Raw genomic sequence first — 12,128 nt, 5'->3', positions numbered from 1 at the left:
GGTAAAAAAAGGTAAATACATTTTTTTTGGGGTAATTCGGGTAAAGTTTTTTAAGGCAACGTAAGAACATAACTTCAGAAGAGAAAAGGGGTGACCGGTGAGACCAGCGGTTCATCCCGGGTCGGGACGAGTTTTGTATTTAATTTGTTTTTTAATTTAAAACTAGCTTCTTCTTCTTCATTTTTAAAAGAATTCCAGCTCATGAAGGCCAACCTGTAGCTTAGAAAGTATATATTTTCCCAGCCATATATATTATCTTGGTTTGTGATTGATGCATCTAAAAATTGTTTTATTGTTGGAAGCTTGAAAATCCAATCCATGCCTACACATCGGTTGAGAACCTGCCGCCTCTGATGGTTGAGTCAATAAAAGTATCACAAAAGAGCTCTATATAGTTGCAGAGCTTAATTGAAAGATATAATGGGGGGAAATGGTTTAGTTATATTTTTCATGTTCTAGTCATTAGCTTATATAGGTCCTACCTTCTCATCATGTAGTAGTGTTCATTCATTCTTCTTGAGGAGGAGCACTGTGGTCAACAACTGTGGCTGGGTTTAACCATTCCTTCTTTGCATATGGGCAAGTATTTCACCTAAATAATGGTTTTTTTATTTATTATTATCATAAATTCTACATCGTCCTTTCCTTCCTGCTTCTCTTTTTAGTTTAATTTGTAGATTATTATTCTCAGCTTGTCCTCTTAACTTGTCTTGATGGTCTAGACCTATTGTAGTAGAAAGACATACATAGACAATTTGGGATCTGCCAATGCCTTGTTGTTGGAACTTGGAAGAAAACCTATCAACCAACCAACCAACAGGGGTTGACACATTGGGTCTTTGAGAAGCTTTTAATTGGCACGCATAAATGAAGTGAGATTATTCAGTTTCATTCATTTATTTCCACGTTAGATTATGCCATAGTATGATTGTAAATTTCAAAACTTTTTTCAATTCCAAGAGTAAATTCCTCACATTACAACATGGTATTAGAGTAAGATTTTGTTTTCATCCTACAGAGGTGTTGTAGATTTTTTTTTTTGAAGTCGCTATTCACGTGTTTGTTTTCTTTTCGAGTATCTTGAAAATGTATATTGGGTGATTAAGTGTATGTTTAGAAATAAATTGTTTAAAGAGTCTGGTATTTAAGCGGACCGATTGTGTCCTTCCAGTCTTTCCTAAAAACTTTCATGGTGTACTTTAATTCAACAATATACCAATTAGAGGTAACTTGAAGAGATACTTTTTCATGTGAATTAGTGGGAATAATTTTTAAAATATTTTAAAGACTTTTTCATAATTCTGAAAAAGTTTAGGAATTTTTTTTACAATTTGCAACAATTTCAGAGACTTTTTCGTAAATGTTAAAAAAAATTCAGGGACTTTTTGAATAGTTTCTCCTTGCAATGATGGCTGATCCCATATCTCAATCAAGGATAGAGCTAGTTACCGTGAATTTGAATTTGAATTCAAAGACTTGTCATTTACAAGCTGAAAACTTTGGTTTTTACACTACCAGCTTATCTTAATGCTCTAAAGGGGATGGTATCCATGGTAGGTTGTCAATCACTGTGATTGTATTTGGTTGATTTTAAATTACTTGTTCATCATTATACCTAGCAAGTTTCCTAGCCATTGTTTGTCTATGATTTCCAGTTGGTGTATGTGTATCAGATTGTTTGAATGTCAGAATTCGTCTTCTTTTCAATATACATGTTCGCAGCACCTATATGAGTTGGAACAATTAATTTGTTTCAATGTACAACTGAATATATAACTGTGTTACCAAGCATGAAGAAAAGAAAATAGTGGCAGGCCACAGTGGAAAAAATACTCATGGGTTTTAAAGGAAGATTTGAGTACTATTTATTGGGCAAACAACAGGCAAGCTAGTGTATCTTGGCCTGGTTGGTCCAGGTGAACGGCCACCTGAGAGGCCTTCTTCCATGGCCTTTCTCTTGTTGTTCGGGGGTCGGCGTTGTTCTCGCTCACAAATTTTCCCCTTTAAAAGATGGGGTTGAAGCTTTTTCATATCTGATAACTGTACTGGTTTAAGAAAGAATTCTTCTGCTCCGTCTTCTAAGCATCTGGTCAATGACAATAATATAGAGTTTTAGTTTAGAAATCTTCTTGAACCCCTGTTGGTATCTGTCTTCCAAAATTTTTCTACTTTTTGGACACAATTAAACTAAAAGTTAAGAACAGAAAAGCTTGAGGATTTTTTACCTGCTGATCCTTGATGGTACATTTTCAGAGGACATTATGACAACTGGAATGTCTTTTAGGGATGAAGATTCCTGTAGAACAAAACCATAGAAAATCCACTGAGCTTCCATAGAAGAATTATGAGTTCGGATAGATTTTTTAGATCTGGCAAAATAAATGTTTAACAACGCATACCTTGATTCTTTTGAGTAAATCATAGCCTGTCATTCCAGGCATACAGTAGTCTGTTATGATGAGATTTATTTCCATTTCCTGTTAAAAAGAATACTTATCCATTAGCCGTGAAGATTCAAAAACCAACCAGGGGAAAAGGATCTAACTTTCACAAGCTTAGAGACGATTCTAGACCTGATGATGTGAAGAAACATAAGGTGGGTTTGGGGTACTTTGGCTATCCTCATGTAAACCCAGAAACTCTAAAGCTTTGTTCCCAGAATCCACTGTAGTAACTGCACAAAAATCCACAAAACCCAGAAGAAAAAACAGTCAAAATCCAATGAATTCCATAGGAAAGAAATAAGAAATGAACTCATATCCTCCTGTGTCCAGTCTCCAGACATACCATGACAAGATGAGTTCTTCAGGAGCCTCTCAATCAGTTTTCTGTCTGTGAGGCTATCATCAACTGCTAAAACATGAAATTGAGATTCTACTGCCATGCCCATCAAAGAGTTGAGGAAGAACAGGGGGCAGAACAAGGAGAAGAGGAAGTAAATAGACTTTGATTATTTTTCTGTGGGGAGTGTAGCACCGTAAGTGTAGAACCTGTTTGTGTTGAAATACTACCCACCAGAAATCCATATCCTCAAAAAAGCAAGATCGGGTCAGATTTCCTCACCATTCTCAGAAAATTTTCAACTTGATTTCTGAATTAGTGACGAAGCAAGGGACATCTTTTCTATACATTTTCCTTTTCTCAAAACCCATTAGAATATATACATAAATAATGAATGAGTTTTTGAGTTTTTGAATTTTTGATTTTCAACCTTTTCCCTGACCAATCCTGCGATCACTTTCTTGGGTTTTTATTACAAGTTATAGAAAAGAAAATTTGAAGTTTTCTGGACTAAGTGCATAAGGTTAGGACCTTGTGGAAGATGATGCCCAGGTCCCAGCAAAATCCCTCGAAAGATACTGTGATGTCAGCTAACTCAGCTCGGATCCTTTTCCCTGATATGAAAATCATACCGTATCAGCGTATCTTGAGAAGGTCGGGGTGGGCCAAAAGAGGGAACAAGTTTTAAACTTTTATTCTATGAGGATTTGCTTCCTGACAGCAGTCTCTGTTCGGTTCTACATTCATCCATTTCATTCAAAATTGCTCTTACTGATAATTTTGTATAATTGCAGAATTAAGCATTCGGTTGTGTGTTTTATTAGGTAAGATTCAATATAAAAACTACACAAAGATTTTTTTTTTTTGAGGATAATAATAACTGGACTTAGACAGAGAACATACAAAGAAAATATACAAGATTTATATGGGAATATATACAAATAAATCACAGGATTCCCTCTAAAATATATCTTGCAAAACATGCTTCTATTTGAGGATTGATTGACTCCTATAGTTTGATTGGTGAAATATAATTGAACTGCATATACTAAGACTTTTCCTCAAGTTAGAGTGTGAACATCTATGCCCAACTTGGATTTAAGAAATTACAACTATTTCCAACCTAAAGATTCAGTAAATAAATCTGTAATTTAGTCTAATATAGCTATCTTATTTGGTTGATTTATTCCTTATTAGTATTTTTCACAAATTACATGACATTCAATTCAATGTGTTTAGTACATTCATGAAACACTGGATTAAATGTATTGTGAAATACAGCTTGATTGTCACGGTTTGATGGAATGAAGGTAACTATGCATCAAATATGATAACCTTCTTTTTTGTATTTTTTAGGTAGTATGGTAACTAAATATAGTTGTTAGATAAAATCATAAAACCTCAATGTTTCATGGCACAGCTAAAAAAAAAAAAGGCATACAATAAAGAAACAATGACAAGTAATAAAATTAGATAATGAAGTCTATCCAGGCCTTCTTATCCTCTTCTTAGTTACCCCTTCACACTCAATAAGTCCTCAATCTAATAAGAGGGCCCAAACAGCTTGTTTCTTCCTCTTCTCCTTCTCTAATTACAAAAGTCATCAATGTCTTCCTCGTCTTTTTTTGGTAAACTATATCTTCCTTGTCCGTTGTGATAGACATTAACTTCCTCTTGGATCTCAAGGTTACCAAAAAAGAAAAAGAAAAAAACACTTTTGGATCCCAAAATCCCAAGGAGGGACCCATTTGTTGCTTCGTCTTTTCATTCTCTGTAAATGCAGAACCCACCAAGATCTTCTTTGTTTGTTGAGATCAACACTAATAACTTCTGGAATCCGAAGACCTTAATGATGGACGTGGACCCATTTTAATGTTGTTAGATGAATTGATCGATCTAATACATGACCATAGATAATTAACACATTTACCATGGTATACATAGCTAAACTCACACGTCTTCCCAGTGCTATCAATTGAGCTTGTTTGATCTTCAAATTTTAAATACGTCCCCTGAGTTTCTCTATGTAGAAGACTAGAGAAAATGAACTAACTTGGGTCTCTTCTGCTCAAGACTACAGCATTCGATTCTCTGGAATCATGTTAATGACCAGACAGAAAGAGGAAGATTATTGAAAATCCAACAAAAGCAATCAAATTGTCAGGAATGGCCGGGACCAATAAATTTTTCTGAATACTGCAAAACAGAATAAGCAAGATTTGGCAAATCTCAACTTTTTCCTCAAAAAAAAATAGATCCGCTAACCCTTTGACAAACCTTCAGAATTTTTCGGTTTTATTTTTTTCAAAAGCAAAGAGGAAATCTATTCTCTTATCTATTTTTTTGTTAGAACTATTCTTCTTTTATGATTTAAAAAACAGAGGAAATTGATTGTTGCTTACTATCGTGATCTTGATTTGGCGCAATGCTACAGCCAAACATTTAATTTTCCATGAAATTTAAGTGGACGGTTGAGATTAAATAAAGAATGTTTATGTGTTTACATTTTAAGGATTAAATGTTTTTAATTTACAAACCAAGTCCCCCATGCTCTGGGGATTAAATTTCACCTGGCCGGAGTACCACCGCCAGAAATAGGGATACGAGACCTCGCTTGGTCTCCCATGACTTGAGTTGAGCCCGCTGGAGGTCGTTTCTGTTCTGCTAGCAAGGACCACCGCATCGATTCGATCTGGAGCATCTATGACTTGGGACCAATGACCGAGAAGGAGAAGAGGAAAGAGATTATTGGAAATTCCAAGGGCAAAAGCACTCAAATTGTCAGGAGAGTGGCGAGGGACCAGATGAAAATTTTCTGAATGACCTGCAAAAGTAGAGGAACAATCTCCAGATTTGGCAAATCTCAACTTTTTTCTAAAAAGTAGATCCGCTAATCCTTTGACAAACCTTCAGAATTTTTCGATTTTCTTTTTTTCAAAAGCAAAGAGGAAATCTATTCTTCTTTTATCTATTTTTTTGTGTATTTGAACTATTCGTCTTTTAAATGAAATTTCAAATTTTGCATAACCGCTGACCGAGGTGCAATCCTGCCATTGTTGCTAAATCCACTATCGTGGGCATATCCTTCTAAACTAAGCTAACCCCATTTCACAGGAATCAAAAGAAAAATATTTATAAGTTATAACCCCATTAATTGCCCCAGTGGAAAACTCAAGAAATCGCGCTGGGTTTTTGTGGAAAAAGAGCTGAGATAGCTACCCAGTACCCACGCAATAAAAATCGCTACTTCCTGTGCGCCCCTCTCAGAAACAAGAATTCCCGCGAAAGAACTCGGCTAACGGCTACAAGGTTTTCAAAATGGCTACCATGGTTAGGACAAAGGGTTTACATCACAGTCACAGGTATCCTTACTACTTCCGCTGCTTCACTTCCGTTGCGAACCCTAACCCTAAAACTTCCCAAGCCTTCGAAATTTCTTTGAAAGAAGGTATTAGGGAAGATGAGACGGATTTATCGACATCTGGGACCGAGTCCTTTCTGGTGGAAAAGATCATATTGAATCTAAAACAAGGAAATTTCAATTCTTTACGCCCTCTCTCGTCCAGTTGTAATCCTTCTGATGTCGTCGAGGTACTGTACAAATGTTGCTCAAATTTGTTATTAGGTCTGAAGTTTATAGATTTGTTAGCTACTAATCCGACTTTCAAGCACTCATCGTACTCATTGAGTGCGATGATTCATTTCTTAGTTAGGAGTAGGAGGACATCTGAAGCTCAGGTTTTAGTTCTTCGAATGGTTCGAAAGAGTGGTGTCTCCAGGGCTGAAATTGTGGAGTCACTGGTGTCTACTTATCGCAATTGTGATTCGAATCCGCTGGTTTTTGATCTTCTGATTAGGACTTATGTTCAAGCTAGGAAACTAAGGGAAGCTTCTGAAGCTTTTCGGATATTGACAAGTAGGGGTTTCTCTCCTTCTATAAATGCTTGCAATAGCCTTCTTGGAGGGTTGGTTAAAATAGATTGGATTGATATGGCATGGGGGATCTATGGTGATGTGATTGGTAGTGGTATTCAAGTGAACGTTTATACACTCAATATCATGGTCCATGCATTGTGTAAAGAAGGCAAGACTGAAAATGCCAATTTCTTTTTGTCTGAAATGGAAGAAAAAGGTGTTTTCCCCGATATTGTGACTTATAATACTCTAATCAATGCACTTTGTCGTGGAGGAAAATTTGAAGAAGCTCTCAAGTTGATGGACTCGATGTCAGCCAAAGGGTTGAGGCCAAGCACTGTTACTTATAATGCAATTATAAATGGTGCCTGTAAGAACCAAAATTATGTGAGAGCAAGGGAAATTCTGACTGAGATGTTGAGGATTGGAATGAGTCCTGGTACATCCACATATAATATATTGCTGGGGGAACTTTGTAGAAAGAATGATGCAACTGCAGCTGAAGATTTGTACAATGAAATGCTGCAACAGGGTCATGCTCCTGATTTAGTTAGTTTTAGCTTGCTGATTGGGTTATTTTCAAGGAGAGGTGAGCTTGACCAGGCTTTGTCGTATTATAGAGGAATGAGGACTTCTGGCTTGGTTCCAGACAGTGTGGTTTACACTATGGTTATTGGAGCTTTTTGTAGAAATGGGATTCTAACAGAGGCTCTCAAGCTGCGCGACGAAATGGTGGAGCAAGGTTGCCTTCCAGATGTCGTGACATACAATACAATTTTGAATGGGTTCTGCAAAGAAAGGAGAATGTCGGATGCTGATCATGTTTTTAATGAGATGGTGGAGAGAGGGATATCTCCTGATTATTATACATTCACCACTCTCATTCATGGCTACTGTAAGGATGGATATGTAGATAAGGCAGTAACCTTGTTCGAGACAATGATTCAGAGGAATCTCAAGCCAGACATTGTAACCTACAATACTTTGATTGATGGATTTTGCAAGATAGACGAGATGGACAAGGTTAATGAGTTATGGGATGATATGATTTCTAGAAGAATTTTTCCTAATCACATTTCTTACAGCATTTTGATCAATGGGCTCTGTAGTAAAGGAAATGTCACCAACGCATTGAGATTGTGGGATGAGATGGTGGAAAAAGGAATTGAGCCCAATCTAGTGACTTGTAACTCAATCATTAAAGGTTATTGCCGATCTGAGGGTGCTGCTAAAGCTGATGAGTTCCTGAACAAGATGATTGCAAAAGGGATAGTACCTGATAAAATAACATATAATACTCTGATTCAGGGTTTTGTTAGAGAGGAAGATATCCAGAGGGCTTTTGGCTTGGTCGATAAAATGGAAAGCAAGGGGCTCTTACCCGATGTCATTACATACAATGTACTCCTGCATGGCTTTTGTAGAGAGGGTAAAATGCAAGAGGCAGATATGGTATACAGGAAGATGATTGATAGAGGTATAAAGCCTGATAAATCTACTTATACATCATTGATAAATGGGCATGTTGCAGATGACAACTTAAAAGTGGCATTCCAACTTCATGATCAAATGCTGCAAATGGGTTTTGTGCCAGATGACAAATTTTAATATCATTCTTCTCATTTATATGAAGACGTATAGGTTGAAGTATTATCCTTGGTTGAATGAAGGTAAATTCTTTCTTAGACTTCGGTTTTTAGGCAACATTATTATTTCGTATGCCTTCAGTTCTTCTGTTTATTTTCCTGAAATGAACCAGTTACTAGAATCTCTTTGTAGAAACTTGTTTGTTCCTCAAATGAGAATGCTTGTGAACTTCCTGTAATTTCTACGGATAGAAACCCTTATTATGTTGGAGGAAGAAAGGGTAAAGAAATGTCCCCTTGGTTTAAATTAAAAAAAACCTTGTAAAGTAATGAAAAATTTAGAGGTTCGCAACATGCTTTCATTTTGTCCTCATTAACAAAGTACTAACTGCACCCTTCTTACTAATTTTTTAAATTCTGTATTTAAGAAAATTTTCCTATTTCATTTTTATAGATATTGCTACTCAACAGGGCATTATCAGCTTTAGATGGAAAAGGTAACTGTTAATATGTTCGTTTGTTTGAAACACCTTGAGTGATTATTGCTATTTTAATCTATCTCGCTTTGCTAAACAGAAATTGACTTATCTCAGACTGACACTGAGAATAATTGAGAAAAAGAGAGCATTGGATACTGGACAGAAGTTTGATAAGGTATTACTTTGCATTCCCCCCCCCCCCCCCCCCGATAAAGATCAGTTGTATTAAAAGAGAAGGAAGACACTGGCAATGGAACTAAATTCATACACAGCTCATCAAAACAAGCAACAAAAGACTCGAGGAGACCTAAACCTCAGGTGGCTTGTCATATCCTTTCCAAATCAGGAAGCATCAAAGAATGCCACTTGAACTCTAGAGTAGAAACTTGAAGTCTAGCTGCCGACTTAGCAAGAAAATCAGCAATAATGTTTGTCTTCCAGAGACAAAGGGGAAATTTTCCACTCAATTGTGTGTATTCAGATAGGGGCTAAAGTATTCCATCTTTGTAAAGCAAACCACATAATCATCCAAGGCCAAAACCACTGCTGCAGCATCACTCTCCATCCAAATCTTATCAATTCAGAGCTCCCTGATCACTTCCATTCCAGACAGAAAAGCATTGATCTCAGCCTCAATGGTTACTGCAGATGCCCAAAAAACATGGTAAGAGTCCACCACCACAGCTTCTGGTTTTCAGGTGAACAGTAACTTTTGGTTGTGCTGCATCACTCTTCCTTTGAACAATGCCAACCCCAAGCACTTAGCTGGCAATGCTGCAGTAGGAACTAGGAATGCAAAGAAACTCTGGGATCTGCTGTTTTCCTGTGAGTGGCCACTCTCCCAACAAAAATTTGGATCTTATCATTGTTTATCTTTTGACCCGAGTAACTTTGATGCTGCTGCTGAAAGGAATTTAGAGACTTAACATACTTCATGGAAGTCAAGGGTATTACTTTGTCTTTGTTGTTTGTTAGATTTCTGATTTCTTTCTAGATGTCCTGAGTTACTAGTCCATCTATTGTTTGAGATATGTTTTCTTGCCCCTGCTGAGGATATTCTACTTGACTAATGAATTATCCATGAAAATCAAGCACAATGACTAACGCAATGTCTTATCAATTTCTTTGATCATGTTATGGTTCATAATGTCAACAGATATCTGTTAATTGATATATTATACATATCAAACTCGTTAACATTTAACCGAAATCTGAAACAAATTGTACATTCTCTCTCAGCTGCCTAAGAAACATCCACATTTGCATTGGTGTTGCATGCAGATTCCTCCCACTCTGGCAGCACAGGGAACCTTTTCCCATATTAAATTAGAATCCAATTGTGTTGTGCAGTGTGTGTTTTGGTCCTGAGTACTAAAAGGGCTAGCCAGCAGAGGGTGAAAGTGTGTCGAGTAATCCATTAACGCAGTAATGAGAGCTGGGCATGAACATAATGAGTACAAGCTGAGCCATGAAGTGGTTCTATTTCCTCTACAGAACCCTGTTTTATAACTAACGGGCTCTTCCTCTTCTTTATTGTTAGATGCCTTGCTAACTACCATTTTTTATATTTTCTTTTCAACCATCCAGTGGCAAAGCCATGATGTCTTAGTGAGATCATCAATACTCGTGCAATCATCCTCGATGACAGTGTCATTGAAGGGCCTCTCATTCGAGTATTATGACTGCACTAGCTCCTGACAGAGTATTATGGCATCCAGCAGGTATGGTCCAGAGGTCTCCAACAGCTTTAAGTAGCTTCCTTAACATCTTTTCTTCTTTGTGCCATGAGCAGTGAATGTTCTACAAGCTTCTGCAGATTTCAACATGTTGGGGAATATCTCAGATTCCATTCCAAGGATTTCAAGGTAACTATGTCTCCAGTTTGGCTTATAAAACCTGTCTTCCTATTGGATGGCCATATCCAAATGCTGGTTATTCAGAATAATGACCTTGATTGATAAGTTCTCCACATCCCTAACGTTGCAGTGCATGTACATTTATAGTGAGGATTTCATCTCCTTCAATATCAATGATAACCTTCGGAGGTTTGGCAACAATGGTCCCTGCTGCAGCAGTCAATCCAAAACCCATGGCTATGAGCGCTTGATAATGAGGTAGCTACTATATGCTATTGAGTATGAATAATCTGTCTATGATTATTTTGTAGAGACTGCAACTCTAGTATTGGTATATATCTCATGAATCGTCTGAAGGAGTGAAGCTTTCAAGAGATAGGCTATACAGTTGGGCAAATGTTGGAGATCAGTGGAGCCAACTCTCAGGGGATTATTTTGGTGCCTACACGGAGTTCTTGCAAGGAAGTGGCTGAGAGAATGCTTCATTAGGATGAAGGCAAGTCATGAAGATTTTATATAACAATTTCTTTTAGGAAATGTTTTTTTGGTCTAAAGACAATATTTTGCAGCACTTTCTTACTATTATTATTTTTTCCAATGAAAATCGAGTTAAGGTTTCAAGAACAATGCCCTTGTTGTCGCATCTCTTCTTTCTTTCTTTTGGGGGTCTAAACTTTCAGGACTGTACTTAACAGAAGGTTTAAATATATGATGGAGGAGGTTACAAGTCAATTTTCTGTGATGCAATGGGCGTGTAGGAGCATTTTTGCTGGTTGACCTTCCCACCTGTCCTAGGGGCTTACGTCGAGTTTTAATCTGACTATATATTCTTAGAGACATTGAAATAGTCTCCCAGCAAAAATGATTAGGATAAGAATGCATTGGAAATCCCCCTCCACACACAAAATAAAAAAGTAAAATAGAATCTACTTGTGCAAAGGCCTTTGGCATGCCCCTTTTTATACTAAATCTTAGAGAAACTTAGTTCGGAACTTGATGGAAGAGGTTGAGTTGCTGAAGGGAGGTGCAAACACAACTTGATACTTGACTATCTCGTATGGTTTGATTTGATCTCTGCTGGTTATACTAAGCTCGCTTCTTTCTTTTTTTTTGTTGTTGTTCTGTTCTCTTCTGTAAACAGAGCCATCTGCATCAGTTGCATAAGTCAAGGATTGGTTAATGGCTAATTCATCAGCAAATCCTCCGGTAGGGCCAACCTAACTAAAGAATCTGATATAAAGTTAGCAGCTCTCAGGACATAGATAAAATTACAAGCCTCGAAGTTTGCTTTAAGCCTGTAATTATCTTAAACCATAACTAAAATTTCGATGACAACTGGAATGAAACCATTGATTTGCTGAATCACATCCTGACAATCCAATTAAACCTGCAGTTTTCTATATCCTTCGTTAACTGCCAAATACCCTCCAACAATGACGCTCCATCAAGAGGAGATGAGACAGGGATAGGTGAGGCACTATGCACAGCCCAACCTAGTAATCCCCTCAACC

The 12,128-nt window shown here is 37.2% G+C and overlaps 2 protein-coding genes across 5 annotated transcripts; one reads left to right on the top strand and one right to left on the bottom strand.

Annotated features, from left to right (window-relative positions):
• Positions 1–1,396: 1,396 nt before the first annotated feature.
• LOC149009966 (two-component response regulator ARR9-like) lies at positions 1,397–3,095 on the bottom strand. The gene is made up of 5 exons (XM_089163018.1): positions 2,788–3,095; positions 2,574–2,674; positions 2,400–2,477; positions 2,226–2,296; positions 1,397–2,086 (listed from the first exon to the last, which is right to left on the bottom strand). The coding sequence occupies exons 1-5, from the start codon at positions 2,888–2,890 to the stop codon at positions 1,843–1,845; spliced, it is 597 nt and encodes a 198-aa protein (XP_089019144.1). The 5' UTR covers positions 2,891–3,095; the 3' UTR covers positions 1,397–1,842.
• A 2,864-nt stretch (positions 3,096–5,959) lies between these two features.
• On the top strand, positions 5,960–11,642 carry LOC149009965 (Tetratricopeptide repeat (TPR)-like superfamily protein). 4 transcript variants are annotated; one of them, XM_089163006.1, is made up of 4 exons: positions 5,960–8,779; positions 8,859–8,936; positions 10,112–10,626; positions 10,748–11,642. In XM_089163006.1, the coding sequence occupies exon 1, from the start codon at positions 6,100–6,102 to the stop codon at positions 8,302–8,304; it is 2,205 nt and encodes a 734-aa protein (XP_089019132.1). In that variant the 5' UTR covers positions 5,960–6,099; the 3' UTR covers positions 8,305–8,779; positions 8,859–8,936; positions 10,112–10,626; positions 10,748–11,642. The 4 variants fall into 4 exon arrangements, with proteins under 4 accessions (XP_089019132.1, XP_089019133.1, XP_089019131.1 ...); XM_089163007.1 differs by having other exon boundaries at positions 5,960–8,936; positions 10,748–10,875; positions 10,975–11,642; XM_089163005.1 differs by having other exon boundaries at positions 5,960–8,936; positions 10,765–11,642.
• Positions 11,643–12,128: the final 486 nt, after the last annotated feature.

The sequence above is a fragment of the Hakea prostrata genome, chromosome 7, assembly GCF_041222555.1.
Source record: "Hakea prostrata isolate BN-2017 chromosome 7, UWA_Hpros_2, whole genome shotgun sequence".
Taxonomy (NCBI): Eukaryota; Viridiplantae; Streptophyta; class Magnoliopsida; order Proteales; family Proteaceae; genus Hakea; species Hakea prostrata.
Note: the sequence above shows the minus strand (reverse complement) of the source record. Positions and strands in the feature narration are given on the sequence as shown.